Source organism: Columba livia, chromosome 3, assembly GCF_036013475.1.
Source record: "Columba livia isolate bColLiv1 breed racing homer chromosome 3, bColLiv1.pat.W.v2, whole genome shotgun sequence".
Classification (NCBI taxonomy): Eukaryota; Metazoa; Chordata; class Aves; order Columbiformes; family Columbidae; genus Columba; species Columba livia.
In genome coordinates, this window is record NC_088604.1 from 79,636,542 (window position 1) to 79,663,348 (window position 26,807).

A 26,807-nucleotide genomic window follows, 5' to 3' on the forward strand; every position below is an offset into this window, starting at 1 on the left:
AGCCTGATTGGTCTGGAGGTGCTCTGTCAGTAGCATTCTGGGGCCTGAACATCTTGCAGGGCTTCTGGAAGGGAGGGTGCACCCTTGGCAGTAGCTGCTCAGCCACAGGCTGCTCCTGAGACATGCAAGCAGTCAGGCTGGCTGCTCCTTTTCCAGGAGAGTGGGGGGTGGGAGAGCCCTAAGTAGGCATGCATGGGGAAAATCTGGAATGTGGCTGTGGGAAGACTGATACGTTTAGAAAAGCAGCTATGACTATGGAAACCACAGTTGTTGCTTACACATAACAAGGCTGGATCCCTGCATCTTTTTACCTGTATCTTTTTCTACAGAGATTTGCATTGCTTTTTATGAATTTGAGTAACTAGAAGGATCTGGAACAGGGAAGAGAGCAAAGGCATGTAGCCAATGCACTGCAGCTCAGGGGCCGACTGTTTTATAGACTGAATACTTTGCTTAGGTTTCCTTTTTGGGAAGCACTTTTCTAAAAAAATCTATGTGCAATTCCTATAGGAAACACTGCCGGGAGCCAGGATAAGTGGAGGTCTGTCCAATCTGTCTTTCTCCTTTCGAGGGATGGATGCCATTCGAGAAGCAATGCATGGGGTGTTCCTTTACCACGCAATTAAGGTATGATGTGCTTTTCGCTTCCAGATGTTTGCCGTTGGCAGATGTGCAGTAAGTACTATGTCTGACATCCCTGGCTGGGGGATTCCGTATGTCTTTTTTTCAGTATGGCATGGACATGGGAATTGTGAATGCTGGGAATCTGCCAGTGTATGATGATATCCACAAGGAATTGCTACAGCTGTGTGAGAATCTAATCTGGAACAAAGACCCTGATGCGACAGAGAAACTTCTACGTTATGCTCAGGTGACTTCCAGTTTTAAGCTTTGAATAGCTTAGCACCTGGGCTTTAACACCTCCCTGTTGATGATAGGTAAAACAGCCTATAAACTGCACCTGTCAATCTAACAGTGGGTGTTAGAACTTGCTAGTGATATTACAAGTGGTTCAGTTACTAATAGATAATAAAATGTGAACTTTCTGATAGTTTGAGCCTCTCCAGTTTCATAGGTGCCTTGAAAGATCCTGCACCAGAGTTTTTCATGTGCTTTTGGAGAGCAAGCTGTGTAGGCATTCTTTGAAGAAAAACAAACCCAAAACCAATAAGCAAAAAATCCCAACCAAACTCCCTCCTAAACAAAAAAAACCCTCACAAACAAACAAACAAACAAACAAAACAACCAACCAAAAAAACAGAAAAGGCCAATGCAAACCAAAGCAAATCTTGGTGCTGGAGCTTAACTGACAATTGCACTGTAGGAGACAAAGAGTAAACGTGTCTCTCTGGTGGTGATGTTTTGCTTAGAGTATATGGAAAAGGTGAGATAGTTGCTTGCAGTTTCTGGCTGTGCAGTTCCTGGCTGCACCATAGGGCTTGCAGTTCGTGTAACTCATATCAGGAGTGAGGATCAGCCATTTAGTGGTTTTGAGATGTTGTAATGACTGTGGTGATTAAAGACAAAAGGTTACACACTTGGGGGTTTCCAGATTATCAGCCATGAGATGACTGGTGGAATCCTGTTCTGAACAGAACACACAGCAAAATCTCTCTGGGTTAGGTGGCTCTGAGATTTAAGCGCACAAAAAGTATGAGTGCTCCTGGAGGTATTCTTTTGGTGCACAGCTTCATTTGGTTTGTAGTTTGCCCTATGGAGGTGCATGCATTTTAGGAACAATGGCAACATGTTGAAAACCAGTATGGGAAGATTGTCCCTATCCCTTGTGCTTAGGCTATTTTACATGGTGCTCTTAGTGTCTAAGCAATTCACCTGGGTGTGATCTTGTCTGTGTAAACTGAGTTTTACCATTAGGGTATTCAGGGTTGCATAAAGAGGAGGGAAAAAAGAACAGAAATTAGAAAGGGATTGCTTAGGCAGTGTTTCTGCAGAAGGCAGAATGTCAATTTTAAGGGAGCATGAAAACTAGAAATGGAAGTGGATGATGACTCCTTCTAGGTCTAGAAGTTTGGGAAGCCATGGTCGCAGTCTGTGCTCTTATTCATGGTGGTAGTTTTATTGTGGGAGTAAAACAGCTCCCAATTAAAAAAAAGAGGGACACTCTTGATTCAAAACTTTTTTAAAAGCTCTATTAAAATTTAACATAAAATACTACCACTCTCAGGTTTTCATTGGACGTAAGCATGCTGACTTGGGTTTCATCTTGGCTCTGGACAAATGTAAGAGTCCAACTAGGGAGTCACAAGCCAACAAGAAGGATTATTAGATAAGGTTTTGTCGATTGAGTCATATTTTAAAATTCTTACTCAGACCTTCCTCTGATATAGTGGAATTGAATGGCTCTAAGTTCCTTTGTCTACAGGGTTTTTTTAAAAACACTAAAGTCTATTTATTAGTCAGTAAGTGCATATGTTCTTTTTATTTCAAATCACTGCAGTTTATTCTGCACAAAGAACATAGAATATGCAGTTGCATTTCAAGTATTGCACCTCTAATAGGCTGCCAGGGAAGTTTCCTCCTAGTTCTTTCAGGTAGTAGCAGTGTACCTTGCCAGTTCTTTGAATGCTCGACCTGTGGGGAAAAAAGAGGAACTTGATCCTTGCAGATTTAGGAGATCAGTCTTCATTGGAAGTTTGAGATTAAAAAAAATAAACCACATTTTTGGTAAAGTTTGTAGCTGCAAACATTCTCAAACTGAAACTTTGTCCCACTTACGGCAATGGGAGCTGTGCTTCCAAAGGCATAGTTTTTAATCCTCATCATGCAGGGTACTCATCCTGTTTCTGAAGATCCATATGTAGTGTTTGCCACTGTGCTCCCTGCATGCCCATCCTACAGCTTCATTGGTAATTTTTTGGTTGGAATTGTTCCCTTGCTAAAGTGTCTAGCCAGAGGTTGAGGAGCACTTGGTACCTTTTCACTAAATCACAGAAGGGCTGAGGTGGGAGGGGACCTTTGGAGATCATCTAGTAGAACACCCTTGCTCAGAGTAGGGTCAGCAAGAGCAGGTTGCTCAGGGACTTGTCCAGTTTTGTTTTTTAATATAACTAAGGTCAGAAACTCTACAACCTCTCTGGGTGACGTTTTCCTACTTCTTTCATTCCCTTTGTACAAACCAGAGTAACGTTTGGCAACAAGAAGCTGTGAAATTAGCTAACATTCACATAAATGTGAATGAAAACTTGTTTTCATTTCTGTTCTCATGAGTAAGTTCTTGTTTCCTTGTCTTTTCTCATGAATAGAGATCTTGTTTCCATGACTTTTCCCATGGCTCTGTCTTTAAAAACTTGCTGATAAGCACTCAGAAGTATCAAAGGTTCCTAAGAACTGAAAGGTATTAGACTATGCGAGTCATTCCTTCCAAGGGAGGAAAAGAAATTACTTGGCTCAAGTACGGTGGTTGAAGCAGTGGATAGCGTGCTCTTCAGGAGCCTTCCTGGGGTGGGCGCTTACAAGCTTTCTTGCACTGTGTGAAGCCCTTTTGGCCTTCGCATAGCAAAGGGGATTGTGACTGTGAGGCAAAGAGAATACGCGAGGGTTTGGGATGGTCTATGTGCTTGAGAAACAGTAGTTCCGTGGGCCGCCTGGTTGAAAACACATCTGTGATGTGGAATAATGTAACCTATTCCGTCAGAAACTGAATAAGTGCCAAATTAATTAGAATTTTAAAATTAAGTGTAGTGTGTGGGCCAGGAATCAATTTAAATTATGTTCCCAGAAGTAAAACCCTTAGGATTAGTCATTTCATCAATTTTAAGAGCATGAAAATTATTAAACTGCTCCCTGTATTTTTTTTTTCTCCACTTTGTTTTGTTTATATCTTCACTGAGGCATATACTTTTTTGGATGTAGACCCCCCTAAGTGTCTGTAGTACATCACAAGTGTTTGCAGTATGATTTGCATGTATATGAAAAGCCTGTTTTAAATAACCTAAAATGCTGTTATGGGTCACTACTTGAAATTATCTTCACTTTTCTAAAAGTAAAGTTCATAGTTCTCCTTTTTATGGTTGGAAGCTTCTATGGATATCTTTCCTTTTCAGAATCATGCCCAAGGAGGAAAAAAAGTTGTACAGTCTGATGAGTGGCGGGAAAGCTCTGTGGAGGAAAGGCTGGAATATGCTCTCATAAAGGTGAGTCTGTGCAGAAAATTGTCCTGCCCATCAGGTCTCAGAGACATGATCTCAGCTCAGATTTTAAGGGACACCTTTAGCTTTAAAAAAATCTTCAACTGCCATTCTTTTGAAAGCTATTAATTAATAATAAATAATATATTTAAGGTATTTAATTTTAATATCACAAAATTGGGGTGATTTGTCTTTGAACTTCACAAGTTGAAGGCTTTGACCATTATTATTTTATTCCATTAGTGTTGGTAGTAACATACTGCTTTTAATTTCTAAGGTATTGCTTCTGCTTTCTAGGGTTTTTTTTGGGTCCTTTTACAGTACTGCATTGAGTGACACTTGTGCTGAGGAAGTAATCTTTGAATGTTGGATTTTCTTATGATAAACAAGAAAACGAAATAAACAAACCTGTTAGTACTGACTCTTGCTCTGAATACCCTTATATGCCCTAAGAACTGTAGTGTTTTGTTTCCTGAGAAAACCAGTTTTAAATACACATTTGAGGTATTCTTGAAGACTAGCAGTATCTAAACTATCTGTTTGCTTTCATTGTGATTTTTTTCTGGGAGTGGAAAGGCAACTAAATAAAAGCTTTATTTCTAGCAAGATAAAAGCTGCTCATTTTTTTTCCCAGGGCATTGAGAAGTATGTCACTGCAGATACAGAAGAAGCAAGATTAAATCAGGAAAAATACCCTAGACCTCTAAATATAATTGAAGGGCCTTTGATGAATGGCATGAAAATTGTTGGTGATCTTTTTGGTGCTGGAAAGATGTTTTTGCCTCAGGTAATGATAAGGCAATTTAATGTATTTTCCTAAGCAGCAGTCCTATTTTTTTCTTTACTTTGGAGTTTTGCTTTCTTTATGTTATTTTACATGTTTGTTTCCTTTCTTCCTGAGTGTTTTTGTTTTATTCGAAATGGAGTTTTAAGTCTGGGCCCATGAAAAGGAGTAAGAGAGAAAGAAAAGATCCAAATAAAAATGGCTGTGTTTAGCATCTTCCAAGTCCGGGCCTGTTTGTAGCTTCCAGTTCTGTTATGAGTGGTCCAAGAGGTTTCACCGTGGAAGCAAGTGTCATGTGTAGACCCCTAGTCCAGTAGGGCCAGCAGCCTGCTACCACAGAATGCTCTGCAAAGCTGGAATCTGGGTTTGCCAATGAAATTGTGTTTATTGTTTGAATGGGTATAGAAGAAAGCTATGAGAAATCTGAGGCTATGCCTATATGGCAGTCTCCTCCTCTGGAGACATTCAAAACCCACCCGTGCAGTCTGCTCTGAGTGAACCTACTTTAGCAGGTGGGTTGGACTAGATGATATTCAGAGGTCCCTTCCAAACACAGCCATTCAGTGGTTCTGTGATCTTTATTGTTTATATCACCTGACTCTCTTTATCTGTGCAGGTGATAAAGTCTGCTCGAGTTATGAAGAAAGCAGTTGGCCACCTTATTCCCTTTATGGAAAAAGAAAGAGAGGAAAGGAGAGCTGAACAAGGCAGCACAGAGGAAGAGGCAAGACACAGTCCTTTGTCCTGTAACTCCTTCCTAGCATGCCATGACAAAAATGGAAATTATTTTTTGTTCCTAACGTTTATTCAACTTTCATGCTGGAGAGCTGATGTAGTCATATGGAAACTGACAATCTTGGCATAATTTGAAGTGGGTCTGAAATTCATAAAGTGCAGATTTTGTGGAACTCTGCTTAGTGGGTGCCTAAGCTGTTGTCACAAGTTTCCTGAAGGATGCCATAAGCCTTTGTAGGCTTTTTATACCAACGGTACTTTTCTCTTGTATTTGCATAGGTTTTTAATTCTAATGTTACTTATTTATGGTATTTCTAACTTTATGGCAAATTTTGCCATTTGTTTCTACTACTTCTGCTCTCAGTGAACTGTGGACCTCCCTTTTGCATGTTCAAAGCCTGTTACCATGTTTCTCTGTATTCACCTCTTCCCTTCCCCCTAGCCCTGACTATTCTCAGCTAAACAAACTGAATTCTTCCATCTTTTTTCTTTATAGATCATGGCTTAAGACCTCTTGTTATGATAAAATAGAACGCTCATTGCACTTGTAGCTATGACCAAGTGGCAGGGGACAATTGCTTATCAAAACAGGATCTGAATATAATTGTCTTTTCAGATGTGTGGTTTACTACCAGTTTCTAAAAACTACTTTTAATGAAGTACATAAAATATAAACAATTGAAAATATCCAGTCATTTTCAGATCTTTGTGGGCCTTTCATTCATAGCATTTCCTGTTTCATAGCCAACAGCTGGTGATGCCTGAGAATAGGTTTATCAACTACCTGTGCATATACTTGAAGTAATTTCTTCTAAATTTGGTTAATGGAAGATGTGATTGGAGCATTGGAAAATTAAGATATGGAATGTCTGTTGTTTCTCCATACTGATAAGAGATTCTGGTCGGTAGAAAAGAGAGTTCAGATGAGTTGGATAAAATTCCTTTTAAAATACTCAGGTCTACATTTCCTATTTATAATGTGATAGGTGCTTATGGTTTTTGTTGTTAAATATTTTTCTTCCCTTATCTTTGTCTGACTATCAAATTTAGGTTTGATGTACATTTACTTTTCTTCAGTGCTGTGGAGCCTTACCTTGTCTTCATGAATTCTGAAAGACAATAGCTGTTATCAGAATCTGGTATTTAACATGCACACACACACACACAAAAAAAGGCAGAATTTCTCTAACCTCTGATATTTGTGTATTTCCTTCGGTTTCCCTTCTGTGGATTTTTGAATGGTTCCTAGTTCATCCCTTGAAATACTCTTACACTGTGTTTTACCATTTGGTTTGGAACTGTTGTGATAGTCCAGCATAAATGTAATGAGTGCAGCAAATAATTTAGAAAGAAAAATGACCTGATAACCAAACCTCACTAATCTTAGTGGAAGAAGGAGAATGCTGAGTCTCTTTTCCCATGCTTTTTCTGGATACGAAGAAGGTGTCTTCTCTCCAGTATCTGAAGCAGATCTATTCTCTGGCTGTCATGAGTCACCTTTCTATGTGTCATCCCTCTCCTGCTCATGCTGTTCTTTTTTATTTTAATTCAGATGACAATGCCAGTATTTGGCACCTTCTGATTTGGTCTGATGCTATTCAAAGTCAGTGAAAATCATTATGCCGTTGCTTCCATGAGCACTGGATCAGGACCTACTGTGAATCCTCTGGCACTTAATTCTCTGGCTAAAAAGAAGTGAAGTGGAATTTGAGAAGTTCTTAAAAATATGGCAAGCACTCTGAAGAGACAGTGAGATATTCTGTGTGTCTGAGGAGAGCAGGAGGGAAAAAGTAGTGCCTTCCTCTTAAAAAAATGTAGTCACTGTTTAGAGAATTGTTGAGAGAGGAAAAAACAGCTGCATCTATCTCCAAAGTTAGATGTTGACTCGAAGGAAAACAATTTGCAGCCTCTGGTGGCTGATCTGGCTGATGTTACCCAGGCTACTGCAACCTCCAGGACAGTTTTAGTCACAGACTGCCTGGAAATGCAGAGCATTGATAGCTACACTTGAGCATAAACAGTGGTGGCTGTGGATCTCTATCAAGATTTTTAAAAAGAAGCCCTTTGGATGTGTGCCCAGAACTTGAGGACCTCCTTCCTTGAGACAGCTGAAATCACAGTGTGCCCTAAAGAGGGTTTATTTAAGATAGCATGTGCCCTGGCCCATGTTGTCTGCTGCTCTGCACAGATTTTACTTTCTATGTGTGCATCCATTTTTCTTTCTTGGATATAAGTCACTGGTTAAATCATCAGTAGTTACTGGCTATGATGCATATGGGCAATGCTTTTTGTTCTTTCCCACGGTCCTGGATTAATCTCCCCAGTTTTCATTTTTTGTATTGATATACTGAGATGGCTGATTTACAGACCTCCATTTTGCCTTATCTGTTCCCTTGTCTTCTCCTGGTAAAACAGGACCACTGGGAAGATACTAGATCTTAGTAAACAGCTGCTTTGGTGGGGATCCAGGGATTTTGTTCAACAAATGTAAAAATGTGTTGGGACCATGGGCAATTCTGCTGTCACTCTTGGTAATATATAAAGATTTTTTTTCCCCCAGAAAGTTGCAACTACAGAAGGCAATGTAGGTTCATGAAGTGCAGAGAACTACTCAGTACTATGCAGAAATATAGCATGCTTCATAGAAGAATCTAATCTTCCAGTTCTGCCATCTGCAAATGAGATGAGATACTGGCCGGAAGAAGTTTTGTAGTCTCAAACAGAATATGCTCCGGTTTCTACTTTATTTAAATTCTGTGCAATTTAAGTTATCTGCTACTGGCATCTGATCCTGCACCAGCTCAGACACGGCACTGCAATAGCCTGGAGCTGCTCCAAATGACACCATCAGTTATTCAACTAAAAATCTATCGCCAAGGCCTGTGTCCTCGTGGGGAATTGCCATAGGAAGTTCACTGTTGCCCTGCGGGGAGGGCCCCTTTGTCAGGGCTGGATGCCATCTAGCCTAGAACCAGTCTGTGACAGTACGGTTCCCCTGCTTCAAGGAGGTCCTTCTGCCAGCCTGCTTGTTCAGCTTACTCTGAAGTAGCCTGATCACTACGCTGAAATGTCTCCCTTGCTATTCATGTTGCATAAAAAATTAGTCTCTTCTGTTTTTTTAAATTCCTCTCATTCTTCTCTGCATTACATTGAAAGATTTCTCTTGATGCATGAACAGGCATGTAATTATGAGTGTTTGTACCCTTTTGTTCTAAAGATTCAGTCTATAAAAACTCTTTATTGGTGAGGTTTGTATTTGGAGCCAAGCTACCTTAGGAGTTCAGCTATTGCACTGCAAAAAATACTATCTATTACAGATGAAAAAATTCAGATCTATAAATTATTTTAAACATTTTTTAGTAACATCCATGCAATCTTCAACAATTTTTGGCAAGTTCTTATTACCTGGATCTTTTAAAATATTTTTTTAATATTGACTGTATTTCCTCTACTGCACTTGACGATTACTTGTAGTACAATAGAAGTCTTGGTCATGGATTAGGATTGCACTGTTGAAGGATCTGTGCAAACATACTGAGGCTTTTAAGTAATTTAAGTTTTGTGTTCTTTGTTGGACTTTCAGGATCCTTATCATGGTACAGTAGTACTAGCAACTGTGAAAGGAGATGTGCATGATATCGGCAAAAACATTGTGGGAGTTGTTCTGGGCTGCAACAACTTCAGGTAAAGAGACTAATATCAGGTAGTTGGGAATGTAAGCGTATAAGGGCAGCTAATTAATATATTAGGCTACTGGCAGCTGTAGTGATAATAGGGGTGGGCATTTCTGTGGTTGGGAATACAGATCATACCAGCTGTTACCAATATTGAGGCAAGAAGGAATATAGCCTCCTCCTTTAATAATTTTTTTCCTAATAAATTGGTGTCTGAGGTGAATGCAGTTTAACACCAACCAAAACGTAGGTGAGAGTGTCAGTTTTTGTATTAGTTTCATATTAGTTGAATATAATAAGAATGTCTTAAACATATAAGTATAATGTCTGAAGAAAACAGATACGAAATTGCGGTAGACAAGACTGCAGGTAGGTTGTGTGTTGTGTTGGCAAGAAGGAAGTTCTGTAAGATTCCAATGAATGTTTTAGTATGTTTTTCAAGCTGTTTGTTAACTATGAGGTTTTAAAAACTTGCTGGGGTGTGTTTTGTTAAATAAGATATTCTCATCCTAATGTTGAGCTTCAAAAGATGGGACTTCAAGAAAAGTTAGCTCTGTCAAGGTCTCTGTACATGCAGCAGGGTTGGCAACAGTGTTGGAATGAACAGTCGTGTTTCCATCAGAGCTCATTGTCAAGTGTCTGTCAAATGTTGCGCAAAGTTGAATCTGCTTTGAACTCAGTCTTACTGTTCATTCCTTTAGTTTTGTTTTTGACTTGGTTCTGTAATTTGCTCTAAAAAGAGCCCAAACGATCTCTTGATTTTAACACATAAAGAGCTGAAGCCAGTAGAAGTGCTGTGTATATGCAGTGCAGTCTGTTTTGTTATCTCTTGAAATGCTGATGATTGTTTTCAGGCCTCGCCGAGCTTTATTTAGACTTAGTGAACTGAAGGCACAGTGTTTTCTGTCACCATGAGTACGAGTGAGGCTGAATGAAGCCAGCAGGCTGACGTGGCTTACTTGGAAAAAAAAATACATAAAAAGTTTGGCAGTGGCTAAGATGCAAAAGCATAAAACATATGCTTTAATAAGACAAAAACCCCTTGATATGAATTATCTTATGTTCCTGACATAAGGTACGATGTCCACAAAACCTCTTCATTATTGCCCAAATAATTTAAAAAATGCCACTGCTGTTGGTTAACCTCAGTAGGCAGCTAAGTACCACCCAGCCAGCCTTAGTGGGATGGGGAAAGATGAAGGGAGAATAAAAGCAAGAAAAATTGTAGGTGAAAATAAAAAATTTTAACAAGTGAAGGAGAAGAAGTGAGAAAGAAAAAACAAAACAAATGATGCAAACGCAATCACTCACCACCTCCCATGGGTGGACTGATGTCCAGACAGTTCCTGAGCAAAAGATAGCTAACATGCTAAACCCCTTCCTCTCCCTTTTTATTGCTGAGCACAACATCATATGCCATACAATATTTCTTTGGTTAGTTTGGGTCATCTCCCTGGTTGTCTCTACTCCCAGCCTCTTGTGCATTCCCCAGTCTATTCCCTGGGGGCTCAGAGTGAGGAACACAGAAGGCCTTTGTACCGGACAAACACTGTTCATCAGTAGTTAAAATATTAGTGTGTTATCAGTGTTGTTTTTTGGTCACAAATCTAAAACACAGCACCATGCCAGCTGCTATGAAGAAAATGAACTCCATCTCAGCCAGACTCCGTACAACCACAAAAAAATGATTTTAAAAAAATATCTCTTAGAGTAGATAAGAACATTCAAATGTATCATCTGGAACTCTGATTCATTGAAAATTTGCCAGACTCGGAGGTGTTTCTTATATTAGATTTCCCAACAGACATCTTAAGAGAAACAAACAGACAAACAGTCTAAATTTTAACTTCAGTTTTAGGTCAGTTGTTTACAGTAAGAGCAATGTATTTGCCCTTTAGCAGAAATTTGACCTGTTTTTAAAAAAAATCTTGTGTCATCTCATTTCTTTTCACAGAGTTATTGATTTAGGAGTCATGACTCCATGTGATAAGATATTGAGAGCTGCTGTTGAGAACAAAGCAGGTATAGAGAGATTTCATTAGTACTCCTGAATTGTTTGATTTTAAACCCCACTCACTTTTTTTTTTTTTGCTGCTCATTGCATTCCCATGATATGATTCATCAGCCTACCTGCAGATAAATCAGAACTTCTTCAATAATGATAGCAATTATTTAGTATTTGGCACCTCCGTGAAACTTAGCCCAAGGAACTGAAAACCTGTATCGAAAGGACAACTCCAAAAGAGATGCTTTAGTGTTTGTTTTACAGATGGGTAAATGGAGACTTGGAAAGGTTAAATAACTTCATGTTGTGTCTTAAATCAGTAAAAGAACTTGGCATTCAGCCTGCCAGATCAGTGAGTGTGAAATCAGAAATGGATCGTTCTAATAAATTACGAACTTTCTGAAACAAGATACAGTTGCTTTGAAACAGTCTGTTGCATCTTGGAAAAGATGAATTGTGTGGAACATAGGTGGTGAAGTTTGAAAGCGTTTACTTTTTCTAGGAGCTTATAATTATTTTGTCTCATTTCCCTCCTCAGTGCTGAACTTCTGAGGTTTGAAGCTTGCTAATCAGAAGTACTGTATATTTATTGCTGAAAGTAGAGCAGTAGGTGTTCAGCAGCTGTGAAGGCTGTTTGAGAAATATCTTAAACTGGGGATTTGTAATCACTTTCATTCTTGGAAAGCTTTCACTTTCTAATTAGGTCAAACCTCACTTCTAGACTACTGACTGCCCTGCTTTTTATCTCACAATTTTCTGTCTGGTGCATGAAATAAATGCTTTCTGTAATAATTTCTGTGTCTTTCTAGAGTGGACTTGCTAAACCTTTTGTGTATGTGTGTTTGTAAATTTGCAATAGATATAATTGGCCTGTCTGGTCTCATCACCCCTTCTTTGGATGAAATGATTTTTGTCGCCAAGGAAATGGAGAGATTGGCAATAAAGATTCCTTTGCTGATTGGAGGAGCAACTACTTCTAAGTAAGATATCCTGGTTGGGGAGATGGGGAATGAGTATGAAAATAGTGTTAACCAGGGAAAAAATAATTTATAGCCATTTCTCTCTCCCTTTCCCTCATTTACTTCCAATACTTGTACTGATATGTATTTACTTAAGACTGAATGTTATTTCTTATGTTAGAAGTCCTAGAATATAGAGGTAAAATGTAATTGGGACACAACACATAATGTAAATCTTAAACATTTCATTTTTGTGAGTGTTATGTATTTTGCAAGTGCATGTTGTGTGTGGATGTAGTATATTTCCTTCTGAAAGTTCTTGTGCATATGTGTACAAATACAGTTCTGTTCTTCTAAGAGGCCGAATGATCTGTTTCAATTCACCAAAGTGTTCTGATAATGCAGGATTTTGAAACTAGAAATGTTTGTGTTGACATCAGGGAGTTGTTCTCTTTAAGCAAGTGAATGTATTTCCTGGATCGTTGTTCAGCACTGTGCTGGCTGAGTTGAGCCCCCAGTCCTGTTCAAGGACTCGGATAGGGGATGAATTCTAGCTGCTTGCCTTGAAGTACTTACCGTGTTGCTTTTGACAGTGCTTTTCTGTTGAGACCATGTTCTCTCAGATCTGTTCAAATGAAATAATACAGCTGCTGTGAAGTCCTGAAGACCAGTGTTGACAGCTCACCAACACCTAGTATTCACATTTCCACAAACATATTTTGGGCGTTGGGTTCCGCTTTGCTAACTGGTTTATGTACAGTATACTTGAGTAGGTGACAGCTCATAAGACTGCAGAGGCCATTGCTTGCACAACTAGAAGCTGTTAGCAGTGTTGCTTTCATTATCAGAGCAGCACATATTGTAGTGAATCATTGTATTTTGTGTTTTTTGCCTTAGCAAATGGTCCCGTAATTTGACAGACAGTGAAGAGTAAGATCACTACCTACCATTATTTGTCCTGTAGTTATAATGCAAGGTTAGCAGTATCCTTTTTCTCCTCCTCTGTGTGAGTCTCTTTTCCTGTGGCTTTGATACTGAGAATAAACATGGAGATGTTTTTGCCAAAAAGGCTTAGGGACAAAGGTTTTATTCGGTGTTGAGGTCTTAGAAGGGCCCTTTCTTCAGATCTTTTTAGTATTTGTACACAGAGCATTGTGGCCTAATAACTGATGTCAAAATAACCAGCATCAAACAATTTTGTAGAATTTATTCACAGATATGAATGTAGCCAACAGCAAGGTGGCACTAGTTTTATCCTTGAATATGGAAGTTATTGAAGAATACTTGTTTAATTTTGTATACATAAATTGTATTTTTATTCATGTAAACTGTATGTAAGTACATATTTATGCATATGTCCAGGCACATACAGTTTATATAAAATATATGTCAAGTAAAGGTATTCTTTATGGAAGAATGGGTTGATAATGTAATTTTACTTCTGCAGTCCTAAGTTCAACCTCATGTGCATTCTCAAAGGTTGTGTACATGTCAGAAGTTGCTAATGAAAAATGATGTGCACTTTTTCTCTGTAATAAGTAGATGTTGTTATTTGGAATAAGGAGACCATAAGTACTTGGAAGGATGGAAAGTGAGGTTAGTCTGAAAGAGAGACAGGCTGGATTTTGTATACAGAACCTACATAATACAGTGTCTTCATAACTTACAATGATAATGATGTTTACATCCTTACTCTACTGCTTTGGTAAACTCAGATGTTGAGAAATAATAGTGATGGTTTTGTTGTGGTAATGTTTATTTTTTAAAAATATAAGAATTAGTATTTACTAGTTGATACAGTGCCATTGTAGGACCATGCCCTGTTTGTTTATTTTGTGTATTCCTATCAAAATAGAAGATTTAATATCTTCTTCTGAAAAATAGAGCTGCCAAGATCAAAAGTGCATTGCTTAGAAGTAAGTTTAAAAGATCCTGTACAGTTGGTTCCACAGTTGTGTTGCACAGTCATCAGTAACCTCCATCTCCAAGTGCTTTGTTCCAATATTTGACAAAACCCGAAGAAAAATGAAATCTGATCTTTGGTGTGGAAGATCACCTCCTGGGCTCTGATTTAAATTAATTTAAAAATGGTGTTTGACCTGAGCATTCGATAAGGAAACTGAGCTTTGACCTGCAAGGTCTTTGCTCCTGCACTTGCTTGCACAGTTTGCCAGGACTCTGAGCAACAGCAGTAGTCAGCTGCATTTCACATTACAGCTTAGGCCACAGTTTAGGACTTTCATTTGATCAAGAAAGTACTATAATATAGAAGTGATCCTTCATTATAGGCTGAAGTATTTCAATGAGGACTGGAATGAGTAGATGCTAAATAATTGGATCGTTTGGGAACTTTTTTTTTATGTGAATGACTTGACTGACCAGGCAGGTGTAAGTTTGTAGTGTTTATTGACCACTGGCAGAATTCCTCCTTCGGGTGAATAGAGGGCTTGTGCCTCCAGTTTTGAAGTAGAGCATTGTAGAAATGCAGTAATCATCACTGAAATATGTTAATGCTAATCTATAGACCTAGAAACCAGCATGTGGGAGGGAAAGATGTAAGATGAGGGGGGGAAAAGAAAAAATAAATTGTCATTTCTTGGCAGGCTTAGTTTGGAACATTCTCACTGAAATTTTCTGAGACTCAAACTAGTGAGTTGCTGATTTTCAGTCAGCTGGTAAGACAGTGGGGGAATGTGAGTTGGCACATTATTTATGAAGCATTCTGATGCTCTTTGAAGAAAAGTGTTTATGTACCTATTATTAAAATCTGTGTTTAATCCTCCATGCATAGCAGACGGATGAATTGCATTCTTCTTTTGAAGTTCTGGTCTATGTATTAAGTCAGGATTTATTTCACTGGGGGTTTTGTCTGTGTGGGCTTTTTTTGGTTGGTTGGTTGTTTTTGGTTTTGTTTTTTTAATTTTGTTTTTTTTCCAGTTGTGAAATGCTCACTCTTTTTCTTTTTTGTTGAAGAACACACACAGCTGTTAAAATTGCCCCACGATATAGCGCACCTGTAATTCATGTCCTGGATGCATCCAAGAGTGTTGTGGTTGTAAGTTCTAAATTATAGTTTCTCATCCATGCAAACATACATATATGCTCTGTTTTTCTGCTGTGCCTCTCATGGTTTCCTCTGAGGCTCAGTGTTAAAGCAGAAAATCAAAGCAGCATGACAGAGACCAGTTTCCAAACTACTATTCCTTCACTTATTGTTTGTTGCCACATGGTTATTTCATCTGATTTGTGTAAATTATTGTCACTGGATACCTTAATTAAAATGCCCATTGCTCTAGTGAGAGTGGCATGATTCACTCTGAGTCCTTGACTGTAGTTTTGAGATGTTTTACAGTGAAGAGTGATGGAGTTAGATGTGAACTGCTATTCTCTCTATTTTCTATATATTTCTGAAGTTAGCAATATGGCAACATTAGTGATATGAAACATGTGGTTGGAGTTTGCTGGGGTGGATGTTCTATCTATCCGACACATGGGTAGTCTCAGCTGGCAAATACCTGCTGCAAAGAAGTAGGCCAAGCTGTGTGCTTTTTCTACAACTATTCAGTCTCTAAAGTTTTGGAGCGTTCTCCTCTCAGGTCTTCCCTGAGCCAGACTTGGATTTGCTAATATTACCTGTGTAGCAGGGCAGTGCTCTCAGTAGTAATCATATTCTTAAGTAATTTTTGAATCTAGTTTGCAAATTAATGGTAAAGGCTTAGTTTAGTGTTGTCAAGTGTAATTGGAAGCAAGTCTGGAAGGCACATGACTTAGTCCGAAGTTCATACTCTGTCCTTACTGTTCTGTTTTACAATATGTACTTAATGCTTTCTCTCTCTTTTTTTTTTTTTTTCTTCAGTGCTCTCAGCTTTTAGATGAAAGTGTAAAGGATGATTTCTTTGAAGAAATATTAGAGGAATATGAAGAAATTAGACAAGAACACTATGAGTCTCTCAAGGTACAAATGTAATTGATTTAGCTTCTGTTTGAAGTATTTGGCACTTGCCTCATTCCTAAAACTCTGACTTTTTAGCTCTTTATGGAGACCTTCAGGTATATTTGTTCTGATTTAAAACATGCAGTAGAATTGATGGAAAACTTTCAAAAGTGTTTATGAAATCAAGTTTTCTAACCTATAATGGAAAATTCTGCATGAGTCTAATACATGCTTGGCAAATTCTTGATTGTCCTCCGTGAGTAATCAGTGACATCTAGGATACCTCCATGGACCTGGCAGTCATGTCAACTTAACTAACTTACAGGAGACCAATGTTCTCCTGGATGTTCATGTACTTCCAAATAATAAAGGAATTCTGGTGTAGTTCAGAGGAGCTGGAAATCTCGTAGGGCAGTTTTATTAGAAGTATGCAGGAAAAAATAATGTACATGATGTGATGTGATGTAATACTACTTTTCACTTGTGAACTGGGAGTTATTGGAACTGAAATTGTTGTCAGATTTGTCCCGAAGGCTATTTTGAGTAAAGCTCTACCACCAAGTCAACAATGACAGCTTATCTGTCTGAAAGATTCTGAAATTAACCTTTATGGCCATACAGGAAAGAAGATACTTGTCTCTACAGCAAGCTAGAAGAAAAGGTTTCCACAATGACTGGTCATCAGGCCATAGACCAGGTCAGTTTAAGTGTTGTTGTTTGTTATTGCCATGCCTTTATTTTATTTTATTAATCTATTTTATATATTTTTAAAATTAGATTATGGATCATTAAACTTCAGGATATAGGAGTGTAACAACATGAGTAAATTGGTGTCTGTCTGACCAGAGATTTTTTTTTTGCATAAATTTGAGTGTCATGTTTCTGCTTAATATTTTTCGAAGTATTTTTTTAAAAATAAACTAGTAGTTAATAAAAAATTGGGAAAAAAAATCCTAAACCTATGTGTTACCCATAACACCATATAGTCAATGGACTGGCTCATGACGTTGCAAAACTTGCTATACCATATTTATGGAAGATGCATTGTGACAGGGCATTTGTGTCAAATTCCTCCTTACACTTTTTCCTACCCTTGCCCCCTCAGTTTCTGTACCAGTTTTGATTTTTTTTTTTAAGTTAGAGACTAGAAGTATAAACAGCATTCCACAAGAAGTTGTATCCGGCTTTCTCTCATTTCGTTTACAAGACTGAACAAGATGCTAATTTTCAATATCTCATCTTAATAAAGGTTGTGTTATAAGGTATCGAACAACACATGAAACAAGTGCAAACTTTGTGGCTGCTTTGTAACAGAGCTCAAATCTTGCTTTTTCACTTATGCACGTACATCTAAACAAGCGTGTGGTGGCTGTGAAAATTCTTATAAATTACGTATTAATTTACAGAACTGTTCTATGATACCATAGCATGTAATATGTCTGTGTATAGAAAGCGGGATTTGTAAATATGAAAGGTATATGCCCATAAAATGTGATAGATATTGACAAGTTGTGTAGGGTTTTTTGTCTTCTGTTGTGGCCAGTATTTGGGCCAAAGAAATAAGTTCAACAGCTAGTAAGTGTTGATTTCTATGAATAGACAAAAGGTCTTAAATTTTCTCTTTCAACTTTATATACCTTTTATGCGTTTTTAATCACATTGTAACTTAGGAACAATCACATTGTATGACTTAGGAACAATATGACACTAAGAATTCTAAGACAATTACTTTGGAAGAGGTGGAGTACAGTGGCAGAGGCTGGTGAGTGTCAGTTATGCTGCACATATAAGAGCAATATTAAATTATTTTTGTAATGTCAGATTGTACTTCTGATTCTTACAGTTAAACCAAAATTCATTGGCACAAAAGTCTTCGAAGATTATGACCTGGAGAGGCTGGTAGAATACATTGACTGGAAGCCTTTCTTTGATGTCTGGCAACTTAGGGGAAAGTATCCCAACCGGGGTTTCCCTAAAGTCTTTAATGATAAAACTGTAGGTGAGTGTTGAAATTGCATTTACTTCATGTAAATAATTGTAACAGAACTGCCATGCTGCATTGAGCTTCTGAATGTTTTGAAATACATAGGAGTGGTGAATATACGTGGAAGGCTAGTGTTACTGAAATATTAATTTGTTTAAAGCAATGCTTAGTGAACCAACTTAGTGTTTGCATGTGAGGCTGAAAAATAAAAGGGGAAAAATCTTCAGTTATCTTATTTAGAATTTACCTAACAAAACACAGGGAGGTATTTTAATCACAGAAAATGGCAGCAGAGCATTTAATATATCTGTGTGCACATTGTGGGTGAACATAGCAAGATGGCCCTTTCTCCTTTGGAAGCTATTCAGTATGCCTTGAAATACATGATGAAAATGCAACAGTGACACTAAAATTAATATTCTGGTTCTGCTGCACTGTGGTAATGTAGGTGCACACACATGTTCTCTGTTGCTCATTTTATTCTGCATCCTCTGCCCCTACTAGAATGGTGCTGGCTGAATTTTTGTTTCCCAAGATATATGTTGTTACAGCTGCATAGCCATAATCACACCACTATCTCTCTGTTTGCTGTGGCTGACAGATGGTTGCAGTCACCAGAGAATTATGTGGAAAATGAACCATTTATCTTTAGCAATTCTTAAAGCCGTTTAGCTAGTTGTGAAAACATGCCTTTGCTAAAGGGTTCTCTTTATTTTTGATAGGTGAAGAAGCGAAGAAAGTTTATAATGATGCTCAAAATCTACTGAAAACGTTGATTAATCAGAAGAAATTGCAAGCCAGAGGTGTGGTTGGGTTCTGGCCAGCTCAAAGTGTTGAAGATGATATCTATCTGTATGCTGCAGAAGAAGCAGTGGGATCTTCAGAACCAATAGCAAAATTTTATGGCTTGAGGCAACAGGTACAACGACAGAACATTTGTTAAATAAAGTGATTTTTTTTTTTTCCTGATTTGCAAGAAATCAACAGAAGTATCCCTATTAAAATCTCTGCAGAAGATGGTTGTTATAATCTGTCTGCAGCTTCTGTCTTCCCATTTCTTTAAGTAATAACAAGATCTTGTTAGTGATGGCCCAGATATTTATATTGTGGTATTTCTAGTATTTTGCACTGTAGTAGTTGTACAAAATGCTTTATAGAATTGACATTTTCAGATATGACATGCATTTTCTGTCTTCATTTTAGTATTTAAAATGGCCTAAAGCACTGTGCTATGTAAATTCATCGCATGGATCCTATGTGCTAAATTAGAGCTTAATGAGCCTTAATTCTCCAATATCCCTGGATTCTGCCTTAGATGAGAAATTCTGCCTGAATGTGTTAAAGGTTAAAACCACTTATAAATAAAATAACTGGAAAATAAAGCTCAATGGAGATAAGAGATTTTGATAGTCTTAATTTTTGTGTAAAATTCCCGATATGAAGAGGCAATTTAGAATTTGTTAGTTGGCTGCTAATTCTGATTGAGAGAATCATTATTTTAAATACTCATACTTGAATCATACTTACCTAGATTTGCATTTGTTTTAAGAGATAAAACATTTTCAAGATATTCTACCTCTCCTTCTCTGCCTTCTGATTTGGCTCCCTCATGGTTCACGTATTCAGAGTCATCAAACATTGCAGAAACAAATTAAACAGCTACCTAAATCTCTGGAGGACAGTATTTGTGAGGACAGTCCTAGGCCAATGTTGTAGAACTGTACTAAGAAATACATGGCTTCAAGTTTATATGTTCTAGTTCCCTGGAACAGATTATCTATTTCATGGAGATTAATCTAGTGTATCTTGACAATCCATGGCAGACGTTTATATAAACTTCTCACAAGCATTCAGGCAGGACTGTTCCAGGGCCTTACTACCTAGTTAAACATTTTGATATCTCACATAAATCAAGTTTACTACAGCTCCTTTTCCTGGCCTTTTCCCAGGGTTCTCCTGAGGACAGTATCTGTTTTGATGCTCTTCTTGTAATGATTTTTACTATTGGAATACTGTTATTTTCCTTAGTCTTCCTATCTTTTATATTCACATTTTATTTGGGCTTTTCTCAAAGGTTAAGGTCACAAAACTCTGCTATTGTGGCTACTGTTCTTCTGGACTCCATGTATTTTAGCTGCATCTCTTTCAGTCTGGTGTATGCATTAATTCAGCAGAGGCTTCACCAGAGCAAAGTAGAAGAGTTCTCTCATGTTTCTTTTACAAAATGTCCCTTTCAGTACACAGAGTTCTTTCCATGACACTGGCACTATTAAGGATGTGATGTAAATATAAAGGTTGGAGATGCATTTAGAATTCTCCTTAACTGTAATCATTACAAAAGAGCCTTAAAATTAACATAGATTCCACCTGTGCGGAAAAAGGATATTTCTTCAGTTTTATGGTGCTTTCTGTAACCTTGTAGGTTGTAGAAAACTCAGGAAACAGTTGACCATTTTTCTTCATTTGGGGGGGGGTGAGGGTGGGGTGTATGATGTTTTGTTAATTTTTTAAACTGCATTTGGGAGCAGATGAAAAGCATTTATACAGTATTGTCATAGAAAAAGAAAACTTGGAGAGGAATCTTCAGCCACGTGATAGCCATGAAATAACTTGTATCTCTCCTTAAGTTGGATAGATTTACAAGAGCTGTGCTCCTTTTTAAATAGCAGTCATGTTCCCACAGTGAATACACTGATATGATCCGCAACTGTAAAACTTCTTGTTGGGTGCGATGGCCAGTTTTCAGTCACCTCTTTCTGTTCCCTTTTTTCCATTTGGGAAAGGGATCCAGTGAGTGCGATTTTTCTTATTTGCATAAACCCACTTGAAACCTTGCTTGGGATTCAACTTTTCAGTAGCGATAGATACATTTTGTTCATATCTGCATGTGGCTAGTGTAAGCCTACATCAAGGGGCGCTGTTTTGTCTGGGTTACTGAGCACGTGGTTTGTAGCACAGGACACTAGGAGTGTTTATAAACTCTCCCAGCCACTCTAAAATGGGAGTTGCAGAAGAATTTTGCAGTTTGCATAACTGGGACATGAAGCATCAACCATCCGTTTTGCTAACAAAAGTGGAATCTGAGTGCTAGAGATGGAAAATTCCTTCTCTTACCCAGTGGTTGGCACAAGGGTGTTCCTTCTTTTATAATAACTTGCCTGCAGAATAAGCTGTTAAATCTTAGTAGCTGTAAATAGAAGCAAAACCTCTCTCTATACGCGTTCAGCACAGCATCTCTCTCCTTTGACATTTTGTTCTTCAGTGATCCAAACACCCTCAGAGTAAGAGATGTTTTTCATCTCATTCAAGTACAAGAAAGCCATTATGGCTCAAAGACTACTTAGGTGTTTGTCAGAAATGCCTTAAGCCCTTTAGTCTTAATACTGGTCTTCAGATTAATAGTGCACTAATACTTAATAAATGTTTTAAATGTTCTGGTTTATTGCATTGGTTTTGTTCCTTTAGGCTGAAAAGGACTCTGCCTGCACAGATCCATATTACTGCCTCTCTGACTTCATTGCACCACTGGGTTCTGGCATTTGTGACTACTTAGGCCTGTTTGCTGTGGCCTGCTTTGGTGTTGATGAGTTATGCAATGAATTCAGGAAACAGGATGATGAATACAACATCATAATGGTAAAGGCTCTTGCCGATCGGCTGGCAGAGGTATGAGGTTTTAACATGTATTTCCTCGTCAATTTTCTGACTGCGTGCTAGATTTGTGTGACAGGTTGCTGTTTGAAGCTTTAGCATAAATTTAGCCTGTTGCCTGTAATGTGTGCTCTGCATTAAATCTGAAAGAGAACTGGTTTTACTGAAATTGTCTCACAAGAGAAGAGCCAGAGCCAGAGGGAGGACTGTCCATATCTTCCAGCTGCAGAAGCATCTCAGCTCTTTACGAGGGTTTTGATGATTTGTAGAATTCAGTAGATTTTGAAACAAAACTGTTGAAAAATAACTTTCTTTAATAAATATTTTTTAATCTACGTGAGAATATGTTTAGACCCAGGCGTGACCCACCAGTTATACTCTTGAATTGCAGACATGCCTTCTGCTTTAATGATGACCGTGCAGATGTATCCAGGGTACAAGTCTTTTGGCTTAACATGTCTTAGGCTTAGACAGACATGCTCTTAAAGCTCTAACTGAAGTGGTTTAGAAAACGCCATTGCTCACCTCCTACCTCTCTACCCCCAGCTGCCTGCCCCCATGCTTACACCTAAGTAACCATGTTAAAACTTACAGCAACTTTGGTGCAATGCAAACGGGGTTAGCTCTAGTTGGGCATCTCAAGCTGTAGAAGAATCTCAGAAATTATTATTAGATGCCATCAAAAGATATTTACTGAAGTGGAAGTGTCTCCTGAAGGCAACCATTGCTGGCAAAATAGTGTAAGCTGCAAGACCAGTTAAGAAAAGCTGTTGGTCACTTTCAGCTACAGGGAAGATCGTCTATTAAGAAGAGCAGTGGAACTTACTGAGATCTGATGCTACACTGATGCAAGCATGATGTGGCCTTCCATAGCTAGACCTGGAGGAGACACCCAGATAGAAAAGACCTAATGACTTTGGTGCTATACTGATGTATTGCTGCTGCAGGCTAATGAATTTATGTTCTGGTTACTGCCACCTTTACTTCCTCGAGTAGTAGGATTTTAAAGCAGGACAGCCAGAAAAAACATTGTCTACCAATAAGAGGAAAAACTAAAACACTTGATTTAGCAAAATAAGCATTGTCTGTGAATGTTAATGCTATCGAATTTCTCACCTATGATAAGAGCTCCCTTAAAAATTAAAATGGGCATGGGGAGGAAGTGTCTATAATTTATCTTCATCAAATAGCTTTTGCATCAGTCTTCACAAATTAGAAAAAAAAAGAAAAATATATATCTTTTCACTCTATTCCAAGGCATTTGCTGAGGAGCTCCATGAAAGGGTTCGAAAGGAATTCTGGGCTTACTGTAGTACTGAGCAGTTAGATCTCTCGGACCTACGCAGAATTAAGTATGAGGGAATTCGCCCTGCCCCTGGATATCCAAGCCAGCCTGACCATACGGAAAAACTCACCATGTGGAAACTTGCAGACATTGAGGAGACAACAGGTACCTCTGTCTGCTTTAATAAGATCCTTAAACTGTTTATATGTGAGTGAATGAAATGGCAACAGAACAGTGAATTGGGTGGTGCAGAGCTACATTTAAAAAAAAAAAAGGAACTCAAGCAGTTCTGGAATTGCTGTCTTCTCTTTTTCATTGCCATTTTATTTTGCTTCGTTCAAGGAAGAATTTGCAAAATACTGGCAGTGCTTTTGGTGAAGGAGTAATGTCCCTAATTAGCAGATTGCGTGCAAACAGGGCTCTGCTGCACAGAGAAAAATTCCAGCATCCTTATGGTTGCCAGAAGATGTTCCAGATATAAACAGGCAAAAAAGCCGATTCAGCAGTGTATTTCCTGATCCACAGAAACCTCGAGATAGTAACTTTTAAAAAAGGAATGAATTCCATTTGTTTTCCCCTGATATTTTAAGTGTCAGACATTTCACTACTACTTCCAAAATTCCAAAAATACATTGCTCTGTTTCAAAACCTCTAGTTACCCATTTCATTTGCTAAAATGTCCAAGTTTTGTTTTCCTTCCAACTGTACAGTTACTCTAAAACTGTAATGAAAGCCTGCAATATATTTAAAGCTATATGTATTTTTTAATAGATGACAAGTGGAAAATGGTTCTGGGTTTAGTTTATCTGAAAGCTTCTTGGGTTTTGAGTTTGCTTGAAGCTGCCCAACAAAAAAAGGCTCTGAATTATGCTCATTATCGATTCAGAGAATATGAAAATTCTCATTTTCTGTTCCAGGAATTGGTTTAACTGAATCACTAGCAATGATACCTGCTTCTGCAGTTTCTGGCCTCTACTTTTCCAGTCCCAAATCCAAATATTTTGCTGTTGGCAAGATATGTAAAGATCAGGTAACTTGCACTGTCTGTTGTGCTAATGCTGTGGTTACACCATTCAAAAATGCCTTGTGAGCAGATGTTGCAAAAGGTTTTGTGAACAGTAAAACCTGGAGTTTCCAAATCTTCATCATGTTTTGTGGTCCCTTTTCAGGTTGAAGATTATGCACGGAGAAAAAATGTGTCTGTCGCAGAGGTGGAGAAATGGCTGGGACCCATTTTGGGATATGATACCGAATAACTGGGACACTTGCGGGTGAACATTTTCTTTTGATGGAACAAGCAAACCCAACAAGAAAATCCTTCACACTGAAAACAGCTTTTTTTTTCACCTATCCCAATAGCTTGTCTGGTTGTTTTTAATTTTTGGTCAAGAAACTTCTATTTCAAATCTGCCCTGTGCAGATTGTGATTATTGCCGATTCCTTAGTCATTGAAATATGCTTTTATTTATTGTTATTTCTTGCACAAATACTGTACGTGAGGAGCTAGATGTAGGATGAATTGTGGAAGCTGCAAGAATTTCTGTCCCATTGGCTGTGGGTATGTGTAGAACAGAATTTGACTTCTGTTATTTTAATGTGTTTTGGCAAGTCCAGGAACAGAAGTATGATGTGATTTTTTTTCTGTAAAGTCAGTAAAGGTTTTACACTGCATGACTAAGAACAACTGAAGTACCGTTTTAAAAATCTGTCTGCTTCCTGTTTAGGTCTTGTGATTTGGAACATATGTTGTTCTCTCTGCATAATATCAGAATTTTAAATCACTTGGTGATGATGATTGTAGTTAGAACTATCAAAATAATACAGTGTGCTGGAGCAATATCAGATATGCTTAATGATGACAAAACATGGAAGGGGCTGACTGAGCCCTTGGATTTGCCTGCCTCATGCTTCCTCTTCCCTTCAGCAAGCCATCGTCTCTTTCTACTCTTTATAAAGGGTAACGGTACTTCCTACCTTACAGCTATGTTGTAAGGCTTAGTTTGTATTGAAACAGTCTTTTCTATGTGATAAATACCAGAAAAGCACCATCATTACTACAGATGAATGGAAAGCTTCGAGCTGACTTCAGTGTTTTACAAACTCTTTAAGCTTCCAGGTACCTGAATTTTACAAGCAAATAGTAGCAATGCTGTCATGAGTAACAGTTAATACCCTATGCTGGTTCTTCAGATTTAACTCTGAGTGAGCTAATTGTTCATATCTTTTAATAATCTCTGAAAAGTGCCTCAGGTATTATTTAAATGCTAATTTAGTAAAATATTATGACAGAATCCCCTCATTTTTCTGGTCTCTAATTGTAAAGAAAAGACCAATATTGTAAAGAGAATGTTCTTTTAAATAGTTTATCTGTAATCTATTAATAGCTATATAATTTTTGTAATGTCTTCATCTGATTTTACGCTAAAAGAATCATCTTGTATCAACAGTTTAATAAAGGTTAAGCTGTCAATGGTGTTATCCTATTAGAATCCTTTAAATGGCAACAATACAATGTGTGCAAAAGTCTGAACAGATAATGTCAAAATGAATATGCACATTGTACCATGAATCTGAAAGTATAAAGGCTGCCATGGGGTTTTTAAAGCAGTTGAGTAAGTGTGTTCTTAAGTGAATGTTTTAAAATGTTTCATCCTTTAATGACTTAGGCAAAAAGAATTTCTAAATGGCGCTCTCTTCCCCCCTCCTCCCACATTAAGGGACTTGAGACATGTCCTTATCAGTTGATTCTTATTGCTGGAACAGTTCCTCAGTAGTAGGAACTGTTTGTTGTTGTTGTTGTTGTTGTTGTTTTTTAAATAAAAAACAGTCAAAAATTCTTAATACAAAGGAAATCTTGTTCCTGAAATACGTAGCCTGTAAAAATTGAAATCCTCTCTGCTGTCATTTTGGTACTTGCACTTCTGCTCATCAATTTAACACTTGGAACACCAGCCACTCATGGCTCCTACCAGCACATGGCTGTGCTGCCATCCAGCGAGACCTGGACAGGCTGAAGAGTTGGGTGGGGAAAAATTTAATGAAATATAACAAGGGCAAGTGTAGAGTAGGAACAACCCCAGTTTCCAGTGTAGGTTGGGGAATGACCTATTAGAGAGCAGTGTATGGGAAAGGGACCTGGTAGACAGCAGGATAACCATGAGCCAGCACTGTGCCCTTGTGGCCAGGAAGGCCAATGGCATCCTGGGGTGTGTTAGAAGGGGGGTGGTTAGTAGGTCAAGAGAGGTTCTCCTTCCCCTCTACTCTGCCCTGGTGAGACCACACCTGGAATATTGTGTCCAGTTCTGAGCCCCTCAGTTCAAGAAGGACAGGGAACTGCTGGAAAGAGTCCAGCATAGGGCAACAAAGATGATTAAGGGAGTGGAGGAAAGGCTGAGGGAGCTGGGTCTCTTTAGCTTGGAGGAGACTGAGGGGTGACCTCATTAATGTTTACAAATATATAAAGGGTGAGTGTCACGAGGATGGAGCCAGGCTCTTCTCGGTGACAACCAATGGTAAGACAAGGGGTAATGGGTTCAAACTGGAACACAAGAGGTTCCACTTAAATTTGAGAAGAAATTTCTTCTTGGTAAGGGTAACAACACTGGAACAGGCTGCCCAGTGAGGTTGTGGAGTCTTCTACTCTGGAGA

At 38.3% G+C, this 26,807-nt stretch overlaps 1 protein-coding gene across 9 annotated transcripts in view; it reads left to right on the top strand.

The window, feature by feature from the left end:
- MTR (5-methyltetrahydrofolate-homocysteine methyltransferase) overlaps positions 1-26,011 on the top strand; it is a 51,061-nt gene extending 25,050 nt beyond the window's left edge. For 4 of the 9 annotated variants that reach the window (XM_065057814.1, XM_065057813.1, XM_065057812.1 and 1 more), the window contains 17 exons: positions 511-627; positions 731-871; positions 4,065-4,154; positions 4,783-4,935; positions 5,549-5,656; positions 9,251-9,351; positions 11,296-11,363; positions 12,206-12,326; positions 15,279-15,360; positions 16,162-16,260; positions 16,861-16,936; positions 18,083-18,238; positions 18,946-19,142; positions 21,689-21,889; positions 23,132-23,324; positions 24,077-24,189; positions 24,329-26,011. In XM_065057814.1, the coding sequence (XP_064913886.1) occupies positions 511-627; positions 731-871; positions 4,065-4,154; positions 4,783-4,935; positions 5,549-5,656; positions 9,251-9,351; positions 11,296-11,363; positions 12,206-12,326; positions 15,279-15,360; positions 16,162-16,260; positions 16,861-16,936; positions 18,083-18,238; positions 18,946-19,142; positions 21,689-21,889; positions 23,132-23,324; positions 24,077-24,189; positions 24,329-24,415 (2,103 nt within the window). In that variant the 3' untranslated portion in view covers positions 24,416-26,011. Of the gene's footprint in view, positions 1-510; positions 628-730; positions 872-4,064; positions 4,155-4,782; positions 4,936-5,548; positions 5,657-9,250; positions 9,352-11,295; positions 11,364-12,205; positions 12,401-15,278; positions 15,361-16,161; positions 16,262-16,860; positions 16,937-18,082; positions 18,239-18,945; positions 19,143-21,688; positions 21,890-23,131; positions 23,325-24,076; positions 24,190-24,328 lie in introns of those variants that run through there. The other 5 variants (XR_010471500.1, XR_010471501.1, XR_010471502.1 and 2 more) reach the window with 5 other exon arrangements.
- The last annotated feature ends 796 nt before the right edge of the window (positions 26,012-26,807 follow it).